This window comes from Phalacrocorax carbo, chromosome Z (genome assembly GCF_963921805.1).
Source record: "Phalacrocorax carbo chromosome Z, bPhaCar2.1, whole genome shotgun sequence".
Taxonomy (NCBI): domain Eukaryota; kingdom Metazoa; phylum Chordata; class Aves; order Suliformes; family Phalacrocoracidae; genus Phalacrocorax; species Phalacrocorax carbo.
The window spans coordinates 4,123,166-4,147,185 of NC_087548.1; the positions used below are offsets into that span (position 1 = coordinate 4,123,166).

The window sequence follows — 24,020 nt, forward strand, 5'->3', positions numbered from 1 at the left end:
GGACAACACAGCAACTGGGGCCTTGGGTAAGCAAACCCCCCTTTGAAGAGGTCTTGCCTCCATTTTCTTGCTCTCTTGGGTCATTCGTGCACAAAACGTGCTTTTTTTAGTGAAATTATATCCAGTTCTTTTCCAAAAGAGGTTTTCATCCCCCCCAGATTCACCTTGTCTCAGCCAAACGGGTGCACGGTTTGCAGGGGAAGTGGAGCAGATCAGTAGGAAAGTCACCCATGGAGTCACCTCTGCAGGGGCAAATCAGCACATGGTCAGGGGTCACCGGTTACACCAGGGAAAGGCTTGGCCCACTGAGTAGAAAACAAAAAGGATGCAATAAATCTGCTTTAAGAAAAATTAGATAAAAAAAAACCCACAACAAAATCCCAAGTTTTTCTTTCCAAAGAACTTTGTGTGCTTGTTTAAAAAGGAAACATGAAAAGATCCTGGTAAAATCAGTCCGTGTCCCCCATGTTGTTTAGACCTTAATAGTACAGGTGGATGAGGAGGGCTCTGTGCCAAATACTTTTGGTTTAGAGGGAGTGATGGGAGTGAATTCTACTAACTGCGCCTAGAAAGGCTTAACTCTCCACACACAAATCAATGACAATCTCTGCTTGGCTGAAGACACCTGGGGAGTGACACTGCCGGATTCCCCATGCAGCCAAGGCAGGTGAGGGGAGGACGAGGGTCGGCACCCGGAGCAGGAAGGTGGGTCAGATGCTGGTTTTTTGGCTTCCAAAATATGTAAAAAAAAAATTTCCCCCCACTTTTAGGGCTTTTGCGGTTTATTGAGGGGAGGGGAAGGTGCTTGAATTTCATGCTTGGAAGCTAATCGTGTTTTGTTAGAAATCATCAGCACGTTGTAGCAATCCTCTGTACTAATCTATCGCCATTTACATGTGTTTTTAATTGCTGTTTGAACTTGAACTTGTGATTCTTTTTCCGATTTCCTTGCTTGGTATCTTGAATCTTTACCAAGACCGGGGATTTTGGCTGTGTATCAACACCTGTATGATACAACCTCTCAGTTTGTGGGGTTTTTTTGTAAGTCCGGCCTAGTTAGTTGCTTGCTTGTTTATGATAGGAAATAGTGCAAAAACACATCTGCTAACATCTCCTGCTGGGTAGGCAGAAAGGCTCTGATGAGGTAGATGATTATTAGAATAGATAGAATATTAGATGATATTTAGAATAGAATAGAATATATATTCTCTCTCTATAGGAATATATAGAAATATATAATATAGAATATTTATTCTATTCTATTCTATTTTAATACTTATTTATTAATATTTGTTTTAAAGTAATTTTTGTTTCAGTTGTTCTTTGCAGAAAACTTGAAAAAAAAAACCTCTCTCCTCTTAAATAGTTAAAACGTCTCAGCAGATTTAATGCTGGCAGAGAAATTGCGATTAAAGACAGTCTGGGAAGCGTGGTTGGGATGAGGCTGCTGCTTGGTGCAGGGTTAAGCCCAGCTCAAGCCGACCTGCTCTGCACTGCCCATGCCAGAAGCAGGGATCACATGGGTAAACCAGAGGTGCTTTATCTGGAGACCCCCTACCTGGAGTTTGGGTTTAAAACTCAGTCTATCTCAGGCACTTTTTGCTTCTTTACTAGCAAACAGGATGCAGCAGGACAATATGTTATACCCAGTTAAGCTTTAATATTTTTAACAGCTCCTTCCTGAGTTTAAATGCTATTTCAGCAGCACAAACCCCCTCTCCAGCTCCCCTGATCCTGCATAGGTAATTCCCAGAGCTGTGCTGCCAATAAAAACAACAGCCATGGTTTTGTTTAAAGTTAGGCTGAATGAAAACAGGAGGGGAGGAGTGTGCTCAGCAGAGGAGTAACCGGTGCTTGGCCATCCTGGTGTTGCTTTCCAGAGTGTGTCGGGTAGATGGAAACACTTGGCGCGGTTGTGCGGGGACCTGCAGCTTGTTCTGCCCTCGAAAAGGGGATGTGGCATCTACCTTCCAGTTCACTAAGGTACAATGTTTGGGGGAATGAGACCGAGTGGGATTTTCCCCTCCTTTCTGCTTGGTGGAAGTGGGATCGGATGGAGGTTTCTCCTCCTGGGAGGGCTGGGAGGTTGGGAGCAGCAAAGACAGCTGGGTCTATCTGAATCCCTGTCACAGGGAGTGGATGCCGTGGGCGCGGCCAGCCCTTGCTGCCTTCAACATCTCCAACACCCCACAATGAAGAGCAAGCCTTTTGTGGGCTTCTCAATGTGTATCCTTGTGTATACGCCCCAGGACAGCCCAGCAAATAACTCCTGGAAAGGCAGATGAGATGCTTTGCCATCTTTCTCCAGTCTTCTCAATGCCTTCCATCACTTCCACCACCGCAAAAAGGACATTTCAAACCCGTGCTCTGGAGCAGGCAGCATTTAACACCCATTTTACACTTGTCCTTGATGCAGTTTACTTCAGGTGCCAAGCAATGAGCAGTCAGACCTGGCATGTTTGAGCACTGAGCAAGCGGTCAAGCATTAGCTGTACAAACCTGGGATTTTCCAGCGAGCCCAGGGCTATCCGGCACCTAACTCCCTTAGCCTCCTTTGAAATTCCTCCTCTAATTAATAAATAAGTGGCAAATTTAACTGACATAATTTCAGAGCTATTGCTCTTAATTAAATAGCAAGCTATTAAAATAGTTTCAAAACACTGAAGTCTTCCCTCCCCAGTTCATAGTCCTAGTCATATCCCCATTAAGTGTTGCTGGTGGAATGGTTTTATAAATTTGGAACTAATTAGAAAAGGTGAAGGATCTCAGACCACATCAAAACGTGTTGTGTGGGTGATCCTAGCAAACGGGGCAGTGATGGGAGGGCTCATCCCTACCCCTGCCCGTGCCCCTGCCCTCCTGGCAGGATGGGGATGGGAAGGCAGCATCATGCCAGGTCCCATCAGCATGGGGCCACCCATGCAGCCCCACATATAATTTATATATTTATGTATAAATATTATATATAGATAAAATAAATGTTCATATAGTATATAAATTTATATAATGTATAAAGTGTGTATATATATATGAGTATTATATTCATGTATAATGGTGCAGAAGGGGCAGCCGACACCCAGCTACACCATGCTGTATGCTGGATCAGCGAGGTAGCTGCACGGTTTATTTTGGCTGAGAGCTTTAGCGATGAATAGAGGGAGAGGCTCCAAGGATGGGATGCTTCTGCCAAGAATGATTTGGAGGCCTCTTTATATTAGTCAGAGCTTTTTTACTCCTTACTGAAAGCCTGAGCGGAGCCATGCGCCCGATGGCATTGCCGTCCCCCACCCTGCCCTGCCTAGCAGGGAACCAGTTTGGGAAGTGCCTGTGTTGCCCGCAGATGAGCCAGCCCAGGAGGAGGTAGGAGACCACTTTGGATTGGCATCCTGGCACCGCTGGGAGGAGGCAGGGTGGAGCGATGGAGACCAGCCAGCTTCCTAACTATGCAAACAACCCACACCCATGTTCGGTGTTTATCCCTGCCAAGCCTGTCACCATGGTATCTGGGCATCTTTTGCCAAGGTGAGTTGAAACTGATGGAGCAGATCCTCTGCCAAACCCCAGGCTCTCTAGGCATGTGTCTGGGAGGTCTCTTAGATCTGCTGGATTTTCCAGAGATACTGCTACTGAGATAATCCCAATTGTTTTGCTGCTGCCTTTGGACCCCCACCACTGCCTGCCCCATCCCTGGCCAGCTCCTGTCTTCCATGAACTCATGAGCTCCTCAAAGCAGGTGCATCCTCACCTCTGCCATGGGGTTTTCTTATGCTGTGTCGCACCATGGTGCCAGGCAGGCAGCCAGAGAGGTGGCTTCACAGCTCCCCTGTGCTGGGACTGCTGCCTTGATGTAAAACTTGGGCCCTTCTCCCCAATGTGGCTGTGGCTGTGGGCTGCTGGGAAGTGATCCAAAGCCTGGTGGTACCTCCAGGAATACATGGGATCTGGGTGCATCACTGGGTGATCAGCTGGTGATCTATCATGTTCTCTGTCATGCTACTCCTGTGTTTTGGGGCAAATTGCTCCATCTGCCACCAGCAAAATGGAGGTGAGAAGGTTTGATGTCCTCCCTGGAGGACATGAGAGGAGGGGAGGGGAGGGGAGAGGAGAGAGGCTGAAAAAAGAAAACAGCAAAGAGGAAGGAAAAGCAAGCCAGCATATTTTTTTCTGCAACATATTTATCTGGAAAAAAAAATACATTTTTATTATCAATGGAGAGCAATTTCAAAATGGGAAATTTCCCCTCCTATCCTGCCGGCAAGTCATTGCCCTGGTTGCTTGCTGGTGGTGTGTGAGAGGAGAAGAATCACATTGGCTAATCCCCATCTCCTGACTGTTGTGTCCTTTCCAGAACTTCTCCCTAACCTTGCAGGGATGCAGACTTCTGGTGCAGCTGCCTTTCTTGCACAGGAATAACTGGTCAGAGGATGAAACTCAAGGCAGCCTCAGAAGCATTTGGCGACTTCTTGTTTCCTAGTGGCTGCTCAGTGATTGCATTACGGCTGCTTTTATAGCCTGCACCGAGAGACTGAATGCCAGCTGAAAGGGGACTCTGAAGATTCGCCTCAGCCAGAATTAATACCTCCATGCCATGGCTAGATGCTGGAAATACTAAAAGGGGAAAATTTGCAAAAGAAATGGGTCAGATTTGCTTTCCTTTATCATCAGGTCCTTGTGCTGTGAGCAGGTTTTGCTGCCTCTGTCTTTAGGGATGAGACATTCTTCTCCATGGACAGGTCCCAGCCCCTTCAAGGTGGTAGGTGGCTTTGAGAGCTGCAAGGGAACATAAGAACATCTGAGCATCCTAGGGCAGAGAAAAAGGTTGTGATTTACATCCAGGCCCAAGCTTGATTCACTTCTGGCAACTTCTGCCCTCTTAGTCCTATGCAGAGAGGAATTAGAGATTAGCTCCTCTACACCTTAATTTTCCTGGATGTAAAATAAGTCAGTAGTCACCTTCCATGGGTCTTGGACTTTTTTTGAGATGACTTGGCGATGCTGTGGATACAGGGTGGAAAAATGAATGCCAAGTGTTATATTGAAAGAGGATCAGAGATTTTATGCTCATGGCTGCAGAGGAGCAGGCAGGTTGCAATATTCCAGCCTTTCCACCATGCACACGCACTTTACAAACAGTTTTGTTACAATTAATTACAGTGTAATTAAAGCATAACAACAGTGCTAACTAAGGGCAAAATCTTGTGAAACAAATAGTGTTTGGGCTGATTTTGTAATTGCTCCAGGTTCCCCAGATACAAATTACACCATCAGGGCTCCTGATTTATGGTGTAGCGATATACGCACAAATAACTCAGGGCCTGCGTGGGTTGCAGGTGTGGAGGTCCATGCCCCATCGGTTCTCCTTGCGGGTGGTCCATAAAGTGTGTGGTTCTCTTTGAAGTGTGGGTTCTCCTTGAAGTGTCCCATGGGCAGCAGGACATGGGTGGCACTGGCTGTCCCCCTCTGCCCCATCCTCAAGGCTTCTAATGAGGTTTCTTCACCAGGGAGGTGGCAAAGCTGCCCTGGGTGCAGCTCCATCCTGGGCAGAGGGACACAGCCGGTGACAAGCCACCAATGGGGACATGGTGGGCAGAGGGATCTCATCCACCCGTGGTGGTCCAGCCTATGGGACAATATGGCTGATGGCGCAACTTAGCCTTTGGGTCCCAACATTTTCATGCACGCAGAAAGCCCCCGTGTGGGTGAGGAGGCAAGGCCTGGCTTTGCTAAATTGCAGGCAGCCTGATCCTTGCAGGGCTATCTGGTGTCGCCATGATAAATCATGCTGAAGCACAGTGACTCAGCTGGAGAAAGTGACCTGCAACGGGAATACAAAGAGGTTGTGCCCTTATCTGCTTCTCCAAAGGGGACCAGGCATTTTGTTTTAAAGCTTTGTTTCCTCCACTCTGGTTTTCAGCCATACTGGGAATATCGTGCTTTGTTTTTGTGCGGGAAGTCCCTGGAGTAGGTGTTTTCTCACCTTTAATTAAAAGGAGTGAAGCTGTGACTTTTTAGCAAAGAAATCATGCTTTGCAACCATTTGGAGGTCATTTGAGTTAATGCATTTCAAGAAATGCAAACAAAACCCCTGAAGTATCCAGGCATTGCTGCCTGGAGTTTAAAAATAAGCGAGGTATGCTTCTGAAAAAGTCAGGAGATCAAGTGAAAAACAACAAGATGAGCTAAAAGCATCAGTTCTTACAGTAAAACTCCTCTGTGTTCATTTTCTACCACTGAATGCTGGGGTTTGGGCTGAGCATCACTCTCTGCTCATGTCCCAGTGCTGGCATGAGCCCACTTGCTCACACCAAGGGCTCCCTGAGGGTTTCAGCCATGGAGGGATAATCTCTCCACCAGGCACCACAAAATCCCATGGTGCTCATGAATGTCCTTTGCTATGGGTGATGGGTGGCTTCCCAGCGCACCTGGAAAGCCGTGGTGGTTTGTAGCTGTACGCTTCTACAGGAGAACTTATCTTGGGCCGCATATCTCCGGGACACAGGGCTCTACCCACCCTGGGGACAGTGATGCAGAGACATCAATATGATGGATACAAAATGTCCGTTTATTTAGCTGCGTCACACGCTTATATAGCTCTTGCGCTTCCTGTTCCTGCCACTCCTATAGGGAGGAGTCTATCTTTCCATCACATCCCGTAATCTTCCGGTCGCCGATCCCTGTCTATTCCCCTACAGTGGTTCACACCACCATCCTGGCTGTGGCTCAGGGCTGAGCATCCTTCCCTGGCAGGTTTTGGCATTGGGTACCAGTGCTCCCCCCGCCCCCAGCACATCCCACCAGCAGCAGGGCTCCTGCTCTGAATACTACACCCTGAGACAGAGAGAAAGAGCCTGTATGCTGATTAATTTGAGCCCGTGCTGCTCTTATCCTAGTTTCAAAGTAATTCTCTCTTGTCCACAATTTTCTCTCCTTACAATTCACTGCATATTTGTTAGGTTTTTGTGAGGCTATCTGCAGCCACATTAAACCAATTTACTCCTTGAAATATCTGACCTTTGATCTGCCAGCCACTGCCTTTTGGAGCCAGAAAAAGAGCCTTTAATAACATGTCACATGAAAGGCTCACTGCAGAGCCTGTCACTTACACACCCAAACTCCAGTTAATAAAGTATCGGATGAATCAATTATTGCCTAATAATTTTTACCTATATTTTTGTGCTAAACAAGGAGAGTATTTTCCCCCTCTTTTCCCAGTCACATTATAATCTCCCACTAGAGAATACTAATAACGCAAATACAGGTACACAGCTATTACTAATATTTCTCGTGCATCTTCAACCTCTGTGGCCAGTTCTGATCCTAGCAGACATGGCAGGTTTTGCAGAGGTGTTAGACTATCTTGGTGTATCTCATTTGGAGTCCCTGCAGCATCCCTGTGTGCTCTGCCGTGTGCTGTGTCTCCTGAGCCCTTCCAGCTGCCCTCTGCAGCAGGCACAGGAGAGAAGAGGGGGGTTAGTGGTTTGCAAAGTGCTTTGCTGGGGATGTTGCAGCTGTTTTCCAGGCAAGGACAGTGAGGCGGGGGGGGGTGTCATGACTTGTCCATCACAGCAAGGTTGGAAGCAGCCACCCCAAGGACCACGCTCCTCACCAACACCTCCCAGTATCCTGGGCACCTCCTAGTGTCCTTGTGCTTCAGGGCTGGATGCTCCACTATCATCACTGGCGGACTCTAGCTCCACTATCACCGCTCCAGGGGTGATGCCTCACCTCCTAACCCATGGAAAGGACAAAGTGGGGAGAGGACCCCTTCCAGCAGTCTGCTGGCACTAATGGTACAGCCGGCTCTCCATGCTACGAGACTGTGTAGCTCACATCACGGTCGTGGCTGCATCCAGCCACACTGCATACCTTTTATTTTACATTCTTATCATGTATTAAGTGACCAATATGTTATCTCTTACTGCTACAGAGCCATCGACCCCTTAGGGGTTTGTTGAGAAAAATAGAGGCAGATGTGGCCAAGCTGCTGTTGAAATAAAGATGTGAGGATGGAGCTGGTGGGGTGCAGCGTAGTTCCCTTGGGGTCTCTGCAGCCTCTGGGCACAAGATGCTGCCTCCCTGAATCCCAAGAATTCATCTGTAGCATTTCACACTGGGTCTGAGACCCCTTTTTGTCAGGCTGCTGGCTCTCACCTGCAAGGTTCTCCGATGCATTGCTCTGAAACATTATCTTGCCCAGCAGCTCCATTTCACTCCCAGTGACATCTCTCCAGGACAGGAGCAGGCAGCCGTCTGGAGGGGAGCATGCCTGGATACAGATCCATCCTGGAGGTGGCCTTGGCAACACACTTTGGCATTTATGTGTTATTGATTTTCCCTGACATTTTTCATCTCTTATGTAGTTACTTAACAGCACCAGGCTTGCACAAATTGATGGAGAAGGGCTGAAAAATGCAGGAGGCAACCCAGGTCTCTCTCTGCTTTAATCGTCCTGGGATGACTTCTCACTTGCCATATGGGGAGGGACGTGCTCCTGACATCCCCAGCCTGCAAAACACGGCAGCATCGAGCAGAAGCAGAGTCTTGAGATTCAGGGGAAGGAGAGACCATCTGCATCACTCTCTAGCACATCTGTGCTGATTTGGCTGCAAAGACTTGGTTGAAAGCCTGTAGGATTCATCTTTCTTCACCTCTGTCTTTACCAACACTTCCAGGTCCCAGGCTTTGGGAACGAAATTGCCGGTTGATTCAAACACCAACCCACCATCAGTGAAGGAAGAGTTAGTACATGAACTACTACAGGAGCTTGACCCCCACAAATCAATGGGCCCTGATGCCATCTACCTGAGGGTGTTGAGAGAGCTGGCTGATGTCATTGCAAGGCCACTCTCCATAATCTCCGAGAAGTCGTGGAGAACGGGGGATGTCCCAGAGGACTGGAGGAAGGCAAATGTTACCCCTATCTACAAGAAAGGCTCAAGGGAGGCTCCGGGTAACTACAGGCCCATCAGCCTTACTTCAATCCCTGGGAGAGTTATGGAATGAATCCTCCTGGGGGCCATCACAAGTCAAATGAAGCACGTGATTGGGAAAAGCCAACATGGCTTCACTAAGGGCAGATCATGCTTGACAAACCTGGTGGCCTTCTATGACAAAGTGACTTGCCTGGCTGACATGGGGCAAGCAGTGGACATTGTCTACCTGGACTTCTCCAAGGCCTTTGACACAGTCCCCCATGGCCTCCTCCTGGAGAAATTAATGCGTTATGGCCTAGACAAGTGGTCTGTGCAGTGGGTGGGGAATTGGCTGACAGGCTGCACCCAAAGAGTGGTGGTAAATGGCTTCTTTTCCAAGTGGCAACCTGTCACTAGTGGAGTCCCCCAGGGATCGATATTGGGCCCAATATTATTCAATATCTTTATAAGTGATCTGGATAACGGCATCAAGTGTAGCCTGATGAAGTTTGCAGGTGACACCAAGTTGAGTGGGGAAGTAGACACTCCAGAAGGGAGAGCTTCTCTGCAGGGAGATCTGGATAGGCTGGAAGAGTGGGCCAGCAAGAACCTTATGAAGTTCAACAAGGACAAGTGTAAGATCATGCACCTGGGAAAACATAATCTGGGAGCAGCACAGACTGGGATCCACCTGGCTGTAGAGCAGCTCTGTGGAAAGGGACCTGGGGGTCCTGGTGGGCAGGAAGCTCAACATGAGTGAACAGTGTGCTGCTGTGGCCAAGAAGGCCAACAGGATGCTGGGTTGCATCAAAAAAGACATCGCCAGCAGAGAGAAAGAAGTCATCATCCCACTCTACTCAGCGCTTGTCAGGCCACGCCTGGAGTATTGTGTACAGTTCTGGTCCCCACTATACAAAAAGGATGTGGCCAGGCTGAAAGGGGTCCAGAGAAGGGCCACCAAGATGATCAAAGGACTGGGAAGCTGCCATATGAGGATAGGCTGGGAGAGCTGGGTTTGTTCAGCCTTGAGAAAAGGAGGCTCAGAGGGGATCTCATTACAATGTACCAGTACTTAAGGAGTAGCTACAAAGAAGATGGAGACTCCCTTTTTACAAGGAGTCCCATGGAGAGGACAAGGGGGAACGGACACAAGTTGCTCTTGGGGAGATCCCAATTGGACACCAGAGGGAAATTTTTCACAGTGAGGACAGTCAACCATTGGAATAATCTCCCCAGGGAAGTGGTTGACTCGGCCACATTGGACGCTTTTAAGAGTCGTCTGGCCAGGGTGCTGGGCCATCTTGTCTAGACTGTGCTCTTCCTAGAAAAGTTGGACTACATGATCCCTGAGGTCCCTTCCAACCTGTGATTCTGTGATCTTCAGAAAGGCTGGTATTAATTGCCATTGAAATGGGAAGCATTAAAAGCTGGGCAAAGAAGACGTAAAGAAAAACAGGGAAGCTTGGAAATACTATGGGCTGATAATTCTTTCCATCACTCTTGAGAGTATTAACAACATTGATGGTTAAAATCGTTACTGTAGCTAGGCTTTGCCTAGCATGAATTGGGAGGGGAGGAGGAAGTGAACATTGCTGGGGAGATTTCAGACCGAATCCCAAATTTGAAATGAGATTCAGATGGTCCTGAAGACCTTCATAAACCTGCATTTCTTATATGCATTAATTCTCCTCACTGTGGGGGTCGGCTACCTTTCCAGCTTCCTGCGCTCTGCCACTTGGCGGGGGGGGGGGCAGGGCCATGGTGGGCCTCCCTACCTGGAGCCTCTGGCAGAAAGCACATGGGGAGACCCGGGGTTGACCCCTAGGGTTTTGGAGTTGGGGATATAGAGGGTCTGAAGCCCGCTATACTCCAACTGAAAAAGAGCTATTGGCAGCATATGAAGGGGTCCGAGCTGCTTCAGAAGTGGTAGGTACTGAGGCACAGTTGCTCCTGGCACCCCGACTGCCAGTGCTGGGCTGGCTGTTCAAAGGAAATATCCCCTCTACACACCATGCAACTGATGTTACGTGGAGTAAATGGGTTGCACTGATCACCCAGCGGGCTCAAGTAGGAAACCCCAGTCGCCCAGGAATCTTGGAAGTGATTATGGACTGGCCAGAAGGCAAAGATTTTGGATTATCACCAGAGGAGGAGGTGACACGTGCTGAAGAAGCCCCGCTGTATAAGAAACTGTCAGAAGATGAAAAGCAATATGCCCTGTTCACCAATGGGTCCTGTCGCCTTGTGGGAAAGCACCGGAGATGGAAGGCTGCTATATGGAGTCCTACACGACAAGTAGCAGAAACTGGAGAAGGTGAATCGAGCCAGTTTGCAGAGGTAAAGGCCATCCAGCTGGCCTTAGACATTGCTGAATGGGAAAAGTGGCCGGTGCTCTATCTCTATACTGACTCCTGGATGGTGGCAAATGCCCTGTGGGGCTGGCTGCAGCAGTGGAAGCAAAGCAACTGGCAGCGCAGAGGCAAACCCATCTGGGCTGTCACATTGTGGCAAGATATTGCTGCCCGGGTAGAGAACCTGGTTGTAAAGGTATGTCATGTGGATGCTCACATCCCCAAGAGTCGGGCCACTGAAAAACATCGAAACAACCAGCAGGTAGATCAGGCTGCCAAGACTGAAGTGGCTGAGGTGGATCGGGACTGGCAACATAAGGGTGAACTATTTCTAGCTCGGTGGGCCCATGACACCTCAGGCCATCAAGGGAGAGATGCAACATACAGGTGGGCTCGTGATCGAGGGGTGGACTTGACTATGGATATTATTGCACAGGTTATCCACGAATGTGAAACATGCACTGCAATCAAGCAAGCGAAGTGGGTAAAGCCTCTGTGGTATGGGGGACGATGGCTGAAATATAAATATGGGGAGGCCTGGCAAATTGACTATATCACACTCCCACAGACCCGCCAAGGCAAGCGCCATGTGCTTACAATGGTAGAAACAACGACTGGCTGGCTGGAAACATATTCTGTCCCCCACGCCACTGCCCGGAACACAGTCCTGGGTCTTGAGAAACAAGTCCTGTGGCGACATGGCACCCCAGAGAGAACTGAGTCAGACAACGGGACTCATTTCTTAAATAGCCTCATAGACACCTGGGCCAAAGAGCATGGCATTGAGTGGGTGTATCACATCCCCTATCATGCACCAGCCTCTGGGAAAATTGAACGGTACAACGGACTGTTAAAAACTACACTGAGAGCAATGGGGGGGTGGAACATTCAAGCACTGGGATACACATTGAGCAAAAGCTATGTGGTTAGTCAACACGAGGGGATCTGCCAACCGAGCTGGCCCTGCCCAGTCAGAAATCCTACATACTGTGGAAGGGGATAGAGTCCCTGTAGTGCACACAAAAAGTATGCTGGGCAAAACAGTCTGGGTTCTTCCTGCCTCCGGCAAAGGCAAACCCATTCATGGGATTGCTTTTGCTCGAGGACCTGGGTGCACTTGGTGGGTGATGCGGGAGGATGGAGAAATCCGATGTGTGCCTCAAGGGGATTTGATTTTGGGTGAAAACAGTCAATGAACTGAATGGCACAATGTGAACTGCTATATAACATTGTGTGTCACCTCTGTGTTGTATCAATGATATCAGAGTACGAGCCTCCCAACCCATGGAAGATAGACTGTGAAGCAAGCAGTGCAGCAGTGATGGAACAATGACTGACTTGGTATGCAGCAACCCAGTGCCACACACCATCTCTCCCTCCCTGAAAGACTGATACAACAGATGGAGACCAGAGTCATGGACTGGGTGAACTCAATGGACGTTTTAATGGACATTTTACAGGGAAGGTCCATGAACTAAGGGAATGTCATCTGTGTATTATGTTAAAGGATGGGAGGGGTGGTGGTTGGTACGGTTGTATTGCATCATATGGGACCTGGGCATGGTGTAAATGGTATGGAATAAGGGGTGGAGAACGTGCTGGTTTTGGCTGAGAAGGGGTTAATTCTCCTCACTGTGGGGTTTGGCTACGTTTCCAGCTTCCAGCGCTCTGTCTCATGGTGGTGGGGGGGCTGGGAGGGGCAGGGCCATGGTGGGGGCAGCTGACCCCGACTGGCCAATGGGATATTCATTCCATACCATGTGACTCCATGACCAGTATATTGAGGGGGGGGCAGGTTGCGGCTCGGAAGCGGTGCGGCGTCGGGTCGGCGGGCGGTGAGCGGCTGCGGCGCATGTGGTTTGTTCCGGCGGTTCGTTCCCCCTTCCCCGGGGCTTTGCGCCTCTCGTTGTTCTCCTTTACATTGCATTTCTATTGTTGTTTCTTTTAATTTTAATTATTAAACTGCTCTTATCCCAACCCACGAGCATTACCCTTCTGATTCTCTCCTCTGTCTACCGGTGGGGGAGTGAGCGAGCGACTGTGTGGGGCTGAGCTGCCAGCTAAACCACAACATCTGGATATAGTATTTTGCCCTACCTTAAGAGCGCTAATCTTTTTAGGACCATTTTTTTGCTGCTCTCTGCAGACACTCGAAAGCCTTCTCGACCACTGAGTGAAATACAGTCCCTGTCTTGGGGAGCTTTACCTCCCCTTTGTCTTCTGCAAAGACAGAGGGAAAATAACCACTTAACACATCTGCCAGGTCTGAATTTTCTCCCCCCTCCACCTCCCCTTTTGCAGCTATCATTTGTCGTGGGTTGCTTTCTCCCAGTGCCACCTGCCTTTTGCAGGGAGATGGTGAGAAGCCTTTTATTGTTTGCTGAACATTTTGCTGCAATTTGCTGTTTGCTATTTCTTTCAGGCTCCTTTAATCCTTTTTTCACTTGCTGCTGCTTATTTTTAGTTCATGCGCCATTCTTGTTTCTTCCCCAAAACTGCTTGTTTTGAAAAACCCCACTTTGCTGCTGATGGTACCTTATTTTGAGCATTGCTGGTTGCCTGCAAAGCCTCCCTGCCCCCTCCTTCCCCAAATGCCCTGCCAGGCTGCATGTTGGATGCAACGAGCTGTCATTCCCAGCTTCTCTGACTACTCCCGTTTTCCCCTTGGAAGTTCTCTTCCAGCCCTCCCTGGAAACCCACTTTTCCTTCGTGCCCAAATAATTTTGCTTTTGTTCAGTGAAAATCCCAGGTGAGCTGTGAGAATGCTGAGCTCCCAGCGGTACCACCAGCCCAAACCCTGCCATCCCAGCTCCTTTGGGTGATTTACACTGTCCCAGTGCAAACTAAAATCCTCTGGCTTTGCTGGCTGCCAAAACACTGCCAGCAATGGGCTGAGCCAGCCAGCTGCCAGGCTGGTGCCACCAACCATGAGATGGGGGCACGAGGTTCAGCACATGGCAACCACCTGGCATGGGAAGCTCTCATGATGGCCCCGATCTGGAGCCTCTCCGAGCTTTAGGCTGGCTCTAGTCTAAGGATAAACTTGAACCTTAGACGGGAGCCAGCTGATCATCAAGATAAGGTGGTGAGTTGGGATTTGGAAAAGCTAACTCCAAATTTTGGCTCTATCATGGGCTTCCTCCATGGCCTTCAGCACATCACTGAGTATCTCTGTTCCTCATCTGTGCAAATGAGGTAATCTCTTTTTTCGCCAACTGTTTATTTGGAGCACAAGCATTTGGATTGCTCCTTTTTTGATCTTGCTTATACAGTGCTTGTAAGGGGATGAGCGTCCCCCTTGTAGCTATAAGACACTGGTGCAGTATAAATGGTCACTGCAATTAGTAAAAGATAATAATAATAATAAATCCTGCACCTTGCACAGTAGAAACTTCATCTCATTTGAAGATGCTCTGAGCTATCATCAGCAAACAACAGCAGTGGATATTTTTATTCCCTTGCCTGTACATATACTGGTAGGGCTATGCTTTGCTCTTGTTACTTGGATATACATCTGGAGAATTAAAATCCATCCCTTCTCCTGCTTACAATCAGGATTCAGAAATTCAAGCAGGACTTTCTTATCCATACAAACATCTGATCTGCCCCAACTGACTGCCCTGAAGGCAAATAGCGAAGTCCAGCATAACCCCCTTGTTCTTGAGCTATCCAAACTGTCCCTGCTGTGTCAGCCAGGAAGATATATTTCATTTCTCCCTGGCGGTCCCATCTCCTCCCTCGTTAATATTGCAGCAAGCATTCCTCCTCAGGAGCACCGCCTGTCTCTGGGGAAGGCTTTCAGCCTCCCTCTTTTAGGCAGGTACATGGCAACGCTACATCCTTCATGCAGACACAAAGCCGGGAGCATCAGCTCTGCCTTTTTCCTGGGATCACCCAGAAGGTAGATTTATCATAATCTTCATCTGCTGGGTTTTTTTTTTAATGAACAGGTGAATTTATGTTGGAAAAGCAACTTGAATTTCCTGACCTCAGAAATGATTAGGAATAGGTCCAGAGACACTCTCATTTTGGTGCTTTTTTGCTTTTCCTCTAAGATGCTGCTGGCAGCTGGAGGTGCAGCCCCAGAACTGCATCTTTAATTGCTGTTTTCATGAGTATGATGGCAACTGTGGTTTAGGGGGAAAAAAAGTGGGTTCTCTTAATAACCAACTGGTCTCGCTGCTGATATCTCAGACCAGCAAAAAAAGAGTTATTTCTACTATCTCCTAATAACAAACTGATTTCCTCTGTTGTTCTGCAACATCAGATGAGTTCTTGCTCCCATTTCCCTTTAATAACTGCTATTTTGTTTCCATTATTACTCAATAGTAAAATCTTTTCACATAAACTTTACCAGAAGTAGATTTACAGCTATGAAAATAAACTTGGGCATAATGAGATCTTGTCATTTTATTATCTATAAAGCATCTTGCATGACTTTGTAGTTATAAAAATGTAATTATACATTTAGATTTTTCCATCATCTCTGTTTGTTTTGGGGTTTTTTTAAGAGGGAAATTATGAAAACTAAGAAATTAATGCTTAATATAACTCAAAATATAACTGCCTTTACACTGGCTTCTTCCAGAAGAACAGCAGAAAATAATCACCGTGCACTGCAATGGTGCAGATCTGCCCAGACTGACATTCATGTTAAGACATATCTTTGGGGTTTTTTTCATGCGCACGGAAAATGTCGACATTTCCTGGTTTGAGATGCAGTATTTACTGATTCTTACGCGGGGCAAGATGTTAATTGTCATCAGAGGCTCTGGGTGTGGGTAAATCATTGTATAATGCCCACACCCTTCGGGTGGCTTAGGGCGCGGCATTGTCTTTGCCTCACCATGCAGTTTTCAGATGTATTATTACCCAAAAGTAACGCACCCTTCTGTGCTTCATTGTTTTTATTAGGGATAGCTCTGAGCCAGCACTCCAAGCACCTGGCAAAGCTGCTGTTGGATGTGGAGCTCATAACTCAGGCTTGTCTGGGCTTCCCACTGGGATTCCCTGCAGAGGGGCTCTCACTGCTGATGCTTTGTGGTGGGAGCAGGTCAATTGGGGCATCAAAGTGCCTATGACATGGCACTTTGGGACATGGTGGTGTTGGGTTGACGGTTGGACTTGATGATCTTAGAGGTCTTTTCAAACCCTAATGATTCTATGGTTCTATGATCTCCTCCCTACAGGAGTGATGGGCACATTGGCATGTAACCAAAGACATCCATCACAGTTGGAGACCACCCCACTGGGGACTTGGGCTGATCTTACCTAGGCTCAACTCCTAGACAGAGCTTACTTAGGTGGAGCTTTCTGTGATGAGTAGCGGTAGGAGATGGAGAGGTGGGAAAGTCAGGTATTTCTGTTGGTACTGGACAGGGCAGGACAGAGTTACCCCTTTGCAGAGGACTTCTAGCCTCAGTCCTGTTTTAGGGACTTTGGTTGGACTTGCTCCATGCAAGAGCTTTTGAATTTGTGTGCTGTCCCACCTCTCTGTGAGACAAGGATCATAGTAACTACTCAACTGCTTTTCCCACGTGGTGCAGGCTCCTGATGGTGGCCAGTATAACCAATTCTTACCCCAAATAAAGCATTTTCTTGCAAAATGTTTAGGAAAGAGATGTCCCATTGAAGAGCTCACTTCATGCATCCCGTATGGCCTTTTTCATAAGCACACCAGATGTCACATAGTCTCCACCCTGGCATGGCTACCGTGGTGATGGCTCTTCCACCATCTCCACCTGACAGGCTCCACCAGCCCTCAGGAGCATCTGTGGTGTCATTGGTGACCTCCCCATCCATGGTGACCCCCCCCATCCATGGTGACCCCTTTGCCCACCTCAAGGTCACCGCCATCTTCTCCAACCACCCAGCTCTCCTTCTGTAAAGGTTTTTATTACTTTTTCTCACCTGAAGTAGGGAGCTGTATTTAAGTGAAACACATCCAAGGCAAACTTGCAGAGAAGCCTCACTTTTCCCTGTGCCACATGATTGAATAGGGGGGCAAAGATGCAACCCCCCCTTGTTAGAGTAATATATTTTTCCATCTCAAATGGGAACCAGGGATGTTTTAATGATTGGGCTCATTAGATGGACTTTCCATTTAAAGTGTCCGTCTGGCAATTAAGGCTGGGAAAAGCATGACTGATGACCACACCTTCTATGACTTGATGGGGAGTCTGAAGGCTGATCTTATTATCACACTGATACAGTCTGTGATAAAAAAGAATTTAAGATACTCTCTAGAGGTTTATTTGCCCATTAGGAAGCTGCCAGGAGAAGGTTAAGGGAACTCGTAAGGTCAAAGCTGAACAGAGAAAAGTACTAACCACTTGGGATCTGGGTGGGCAGAAACCGGAGGACATGGTTTCTGCTCTTTGCTCTGCTACTGAACTGTTACATGGCCTTCAGCAAGTCACTTTGTTTCTGGTTTCCTTCCGATGTGGCTGGTCATCACCTCGGGTGGGCACCGTGGTAGCCCTGCAGATGCTTGATGTAACATTACTGTGGCTTTGTCTTGGTGGCACAAGTCCCTGCTGCCACCTGCTGCCGGAGAGGCATGTGGAAAAACAATTATGTTGAGTGGAAGGAAACATCTACAGTGAGGAATAAAATGATGGTGTTTAGGGCAGGGAGCTGAAAAAGAGTACGGCAGAGTTTCTGTTCTCCTCCAAGAGCATCCTCATGGGTCCTCAGTGATTCCCTAACCTATTCTGTCTGCTTTAAAACATGACCTGCTGTACTATTTTACTTAAGCCTGGTATTTAATGGACTGGAATTTACTGTAGAGCTCACCATGCTGGCTTCAAACCTCCTGTTGGGTACCATTTTACTGACATTAGCTTGCCATAGCTTGTCAGTGATTTTAACTGTGTTGATGGGTCGAACGCCCCAGGATACAGGAGCTGGCTCTTTCAGCTTTGTACTTAGCTTTAGCTTCCTTAAGTACAGTTGGGAGAGATAATTCAGTCAAATATGTTTTAGTACAAAGTGAAGTTTTTGGTGACAAAAAACCTACTATGCGTGTGGGTCAGTTTTGTCAGATTAATAGAGGAATTGTGAAGAATGGAAGCATTTCATTTCAGCATCTTCAAAGCAAAAGTCTTGACTTTCACAGGCAATGTAATTTGTATTCCTCAACATTTCCTGTGTTTTTAATTAAACAGATGCCCAGAATTTAGGGAAAACATTTGTTTCAGGACAAGCAAGTAATTTTTTAACATTTTTCTGTTCCACAAAGGAGAAGTGCTGCTCACTCCCACCCTCCTGCTCCCATGAACCAGAAAAGCCTCATCTCCTTTGCTCTGCAGCCTTTGCAAGGGGGTAGTGCCAACTCCAGCCCCGTCCAGGTCCATTAGGAAAACAAAGAGTCCCAGACTTCTCTCATTGTCCCTTTGTGCTAAACTGAGCGTTGGGAGGGAACACCCCCATCCCATATTACTTAGAATTGTGTGAAAACTAAATAATTGACCATGAAGGCATTGGCTTTATGTCTTTTAAGAAATCCTTTTGAAGTTGACTCTTTTGACCTTCAAGGCCCTGCATACTTTTTCCTTCTCCTCTCTCCTCCTCTTTGTTTTTCCTTGCACTCCTGTAATCTTCTCTCCTGCCTGCTTCCTTCATCTCCTCCCACCCTGCCCCATGATTCCACTTAATCTGTGCCCTGTGTTTGAAGCACTCGGTGGCTCATGCAGCCAGCAGCCTGCTCTGCCCCTGGAAGCCTTCCTCCCAGCTCTTCTCTGCTAGGAGCCTCTCCTACCCACCCTGTTTTCTCCAGCTGGCATTTTTACCTGGGCTCTTTCCACCCTCTGAATTGCTTTTTCCTCCCTTCCATTGGGAAATGTTAAATTAGGTGACCTGCCTTAATCTTCTGGCTGGCCAAGTGCAATATGTCCACCCATGGCTTTCAGCAGGGAGTGGGCTCTCTACCCTCTCTCTGGACAGAAGTAGGATTCCACCCTCCCATGCTGTGCTGGTTTTGGCTGAGAAGGGGTTAATTCTCTTCACTGTAGTGCCTGTAGCAGTCACGGACCTTTCCAGCTTCCCATGCTCTGCCACGTGGGCAGGAGGTTGGGAGGGGCGGGGCGCTGGCTGGGGCAGCTGATCCCGACTAGCCAATGCGATGTTCATTCCATACCATGTGACACCATGACCAGTATATTAATGGGGGCGGTGGGGGGGGAGGGCAGTTGCGGCTCGGGGACTGGTGGTGTTGGGTTGGCGGGCAGTGAGCGGCTGCATCATGTGTGGTTTGTTTTGGTGGTTCATTCCCTTCCCCCGCCCCGCCCGGGTTGCATGCCTTTCATTGTTTCCCTTTTCATTGCATTTTTGTTGTTTTATTTTAATTATTAAGCTGTTCTTATCTCAACCCACGAGCATTACCCTTCTGATTCTCTCCCCGTCCCACTGGTGGGGGAGTAAGTGAGCAGCTGTGTGGGGCTGAGTTGCCAGCTAAACCAATACACATGCTAATAGTGTAATAACTGTGTGACCTTCCTAGTTGAATCCACATCATGTCCAAACCCACTGTCTTCTCTGTTGGCCTCATGCTCTCCCCATGGGTGGTTGTTGCTGTACGCTTCTATGGGAGAACTTATCTTGGGCCGCATATCTCCGGGACACAGGGCTCTACCCACCCTGGGGACAGTGATGCAGAGACATCAATATGATGGATACAAAATGTCCGTTTATTTAACTGCGTCACACGCTTATATAGCTCTTGCGCTTCCTGTTCCTGCCACTCCTATGGGGAGGAGTCTATCTTTCCGTCACATCCCGTAATCTTCCAGTCGCCAATCCCTGTCTATTCCCCTACATCTCCCCCTCTCCATGCTGCTAAAAGTTCTACAAAGCTACTTGTGTAAGTGGATACATATTGCGGTCAGGTAACTCATTCATGTAACTCTCACAGGCGCTCTTTGATTTGTCTTATAACACAGCATAACAATGGCAGCCCACAAGTAACCATGGTTACTACACACAACAAGATCCCCCCAATTATTACTATCCAATCCCAGTTCATATCTCTGTTTTGCTGCCCTTTCCCAGTGTCGCTCTCGCTGCAATATTGCTTGCGATCTTGTCAAGGAGCTCATTTCTTTTCCCAATGGTACGGCTAGCATGAGGATCCATGTCAGCAGACCCTGCAAAGAGACAACTCAGAAAGGGATTATTCATTGTACATCCTTGCACAGTTCTGCTTTCACACACTTTGCAGGCACCCATTCTATGCGCCCTTCATTCTCAACCGCGGCGTAGCCCCTCCCCAGGCATCTCAGTTTCCATCCTCTCTCCCATTGCTCACTGCCTGGGAACCTTACTCGTACCTGCGGATAGCGCTCGCCTGCTTGAGCTTTGCCAAAGTGCTTCTCCACTGCTGTAACTTGCTCCTGCCCGCGTATAAAATGATTAAGCGAATATAGTGCACACATTAAAATAGTTTGCTGAGCTGCTACGGGTATAGCTCCCTTATACCCCTCCCCCTCCCCAAGCTGTATTATTTTTGCTTTCAAGGTGCGATGAGCGCGTTCAACTATTGCCTGCCCCGTGCTATTGTAAGCAATGCCGTGTTTTAATACAATATTCCAAGCTTTACACCATTCTTGGGTACTTCGAGCCCGAAAGCATGGTCCATTGTCTGTTTTTATCTCGGTGGGCTTTCCAAGCCATGCCATCGCCGTGGTCCAACGTACAGCCAACTGCGTTGCGGTCTGCTTCCGATGTTGAGTAGCCATGATGACTCCACTATATGTATCAATTGTAATTGCCAGGTGCCATCCGGGGGCCAACTGTGGACATTCAGTAAAGTCAGTCTGCCAGATAGCATTTGCTTCCAGTCCTCGAGGGTTGACTCCTGCCTCCCACAATGGCGAGTGCTGACAGTAAGGACAGGTGGCTACTACTTCTCTTGCTGCTCTTATTGAGATGCCACACTCCTTTGCCAAGGCTTTAGCACCCAGGTGCAGTTGTTCATGCAGTTTCTTTGCCTCCGTCAAGGTCCAGACTCCTGCGGCTGCCTCATCAGCCATGCGATTCCCCTCAATCAGTGGTCCAGGCCCCGTCTGATGACTGCGAATGTGAATTACTGTCACAGTTGCTCCTCACTGCGATAAAGCAACCTCTAGCATCAAGGCAATTTCCGTGTGTGGTACACCCTCTCGTTTCATGGACGTGACTAATTTATACACATATAAAGAGTCCGATCCCTGTCTATTCCCCTACAGGTGGTCATTGGGGATGTACGTTCCTACACCCTCCAGCACACAGTGGGGTCCCACCATCTCATCAGCAGGCTCTAGGAATGCTCTAAAGTCAGAGTTTGGAATAATTCAATAAAATAGGTTTCAGCCAGTGAAAAAAGATCATTTAGGTAGTATGTAAAAATTGCTGCAAAACTTCAATTTTACCAGTTCAGGAAATGCTTTTCTCTGCTTACCAGGAGTTGTAGCTTTGCTGGGGTGTATGGAAGGACTCAACTGACTTATCATAGAATCACAGAATGGTTTGGGTTGGAAGGGACCTTTCAAGGTCATCTAGTCCAACTCCCCTGCCATGAGCTGGGACATCTTCAACTAGATCAGGTTGCTCAGAGCCCCATTCAACCTGACCTTGAATGTTTCCAGGGATGGGGCATCGACCACCTCTCTAGGCAACCTGGGACAGGGTTTCACCACCCTCATCATAAAACATTGCTTCCTTCTTTCTGACTTCAACAGGACAAGCTGTCTTCTTTCTAAAGAGTAAATTTAGCTCTGAATAAAGGATGTGTGCACATGCACACACATGTTTCATGGAGATATTTAGACATGAGAGTGCTGGAATTTGAGGGGAAGCAAAACTCTAGCCCAGCATTTATCTGGGCAAGGTTTTCTTGCTTATTTCCTGGGAGGGAAGAATATGGATTTGCTCCTTGTGCAGGTAAATATTCATAGTGATTTCACAAGGACTTGAATTACTCCTGTAGCAAACATGTGCGCTGAGAAAGGGCAGCAGTGGTTGGTTTTATGAAGAACTGCTCTCCTTTCTTGCCAGGGTACAAAGTTCATTTTTCTACTGACACATCTCTGGCAAACACCCAACTAGAACGTGGCATGAGGAGCCAAGTGATTGTGTTGTCATGGCAAAGACTAGCAAAAGAAGAGCAAGATTTATATTGTGGCTGCTCAGAGGGTTGGAGAAAAATGGCCCAAAGCCAGAAGTCATGCAGGCATGGCTGATATGGTCTTCAGTTCTTGCCAAGTGTGGGCTGGTTGGTGGCTTATGTGAAATGGGCTGCATAGTCTTGGTCCAAGTCTGGGTGGGCATGATTCCACGTCACAGAAATCAGCCATACAATTGACACTTTTGCTGACAGTCTTAGTAGAAAGATGAGTTGCTGAATTAGCCCAGAAGATGAAAAAAAATTAAATAATTTTGCAGCTAGAGAAGTGCTACTTTCTACCAGGGAAGCAAGAAGAGTAGATGACCCCAGAAAGCCCAACATACACACACGACTATGGTGATGTGTTTAATTTACCCAAAAGCAATGAGGGGAGGGCTTTAGGTTGCTCTCTGGAGATGTGGTCTCAGGTGCAGGTCCCCTGCGTAGCTGTGGTTGTATTATTTCATCTCCTTCATGCCTTGGCTCCCTATCTGCAAAACCAGAGCATGTAGTCAGAGAATGGTTTTAGTGGCAGGGACCTTTGGAGGCTCACGATTTAACTTCCTACTCTAGGTCAAGCTCATGCCTTTGTGTGGGTGAGTTTTGAATATCTCCAGGGATACAAATCCCATCATCTCTCTGGCTTCATGGTTCAATGCTTGACCAGCCTTTTAATAAAAAATGTTTTTCTTACATAAGAGTTAAACTTCCTTTGCTGCAACTTCTGTCCATAGCTTCTTGTGCTCTGAGAAGAGTCTGACTCCATCTTCTCTATAGTTATGCATTAGGTTGGTAGATGAAAAAATTAGATTTCCCATTAACACCTTCTTCCCTGGGCTGAACAAACCTCTGTTCTTACCGCGTGTGCTCCGGCTCCCTAAACATCTTGGTGTACCTCCACAATGACAGTCTCTGTCTGGAGAGCCCAAATTGGACACAGTGCTCCAGCTGTGGTCTCACAAATGATGACTAGAGGGGAAGAATGACTTCCCTTGACCTCTGGGCAGCAGTTTTGCTAATGTAACTCAGTGTGTGTCTGGCCATCTTCACTGCAAGGACATGCTGCTGACTCCTGGGCACCTCATTGGCCACCGGGACCAGCAGGTCTTTTTCTACAAGGTGGCTTTCTAGCCAAACACAGGTGGTGCTTTCTTCCTACCAAGGTGGCATGGATGGGAAGTGCCAGGGTCTTGGCAGAGCTCAAAGGGTGAGGAGCAGGCTATTCCTGGAGATGCAGGGTCTGGAGAATCAGACGGGGTGTGAGCTTGGCCATGTTGTGTGTTGCTGGCTACAGCAAGACTTGACTCAGCTTTCCTGTTTGAAAGTGTGAAGCCCATTAGCAACTGAGGTGTGAGATGGCTGTAGGAGCAGGAAAACACTGTGGAAAGCCTGAGGATACACTGGAGTGCTGTTTTTCTGGTCTCAGCATTGTTCTTGTTCAGAGGAGGTACAGCTTGTGCATCTGCTGCGGTTGCTGATGCGGTACCTGCCCTGTGAATATAAAAGGAAGATTTCTGTCTCCACCACTGCCCATCCATCACCTTTCACAAGCCTAGAAGCAAAAGGAAGAATAAAAGGAATAACAAGAAAATAAAGAAACATTGCAGCCAGAAAGCT

At 47.8% G+C, this 24,020-nt stretch overlaps 1 protein-coding gene across 1 annotated transcript in view; it reads left to right on the forward strand.

Moving 5' to 3' along the window:
* The first annotated feature begins 620 nt into the window (after window positions 1–620).
* Window positions 621–24,020, forward strand: part of ZBTB7C (zinc finger and BTB domain containing 7C) — a 46,290-nt gene continuing 22,890 nt past the window's right edge. Inside the window, exon 1 of the mRNA XM_064438643.1 lies at window positions 621–705. Coding sequence (XP_064294713.1) covers window positions 653–705 — 53 coding nt within the window. The 5' untranslated portion in view covers window positions 621–652. The remainder of the gene's footprint in view (window positions 706–24,020) is intronic.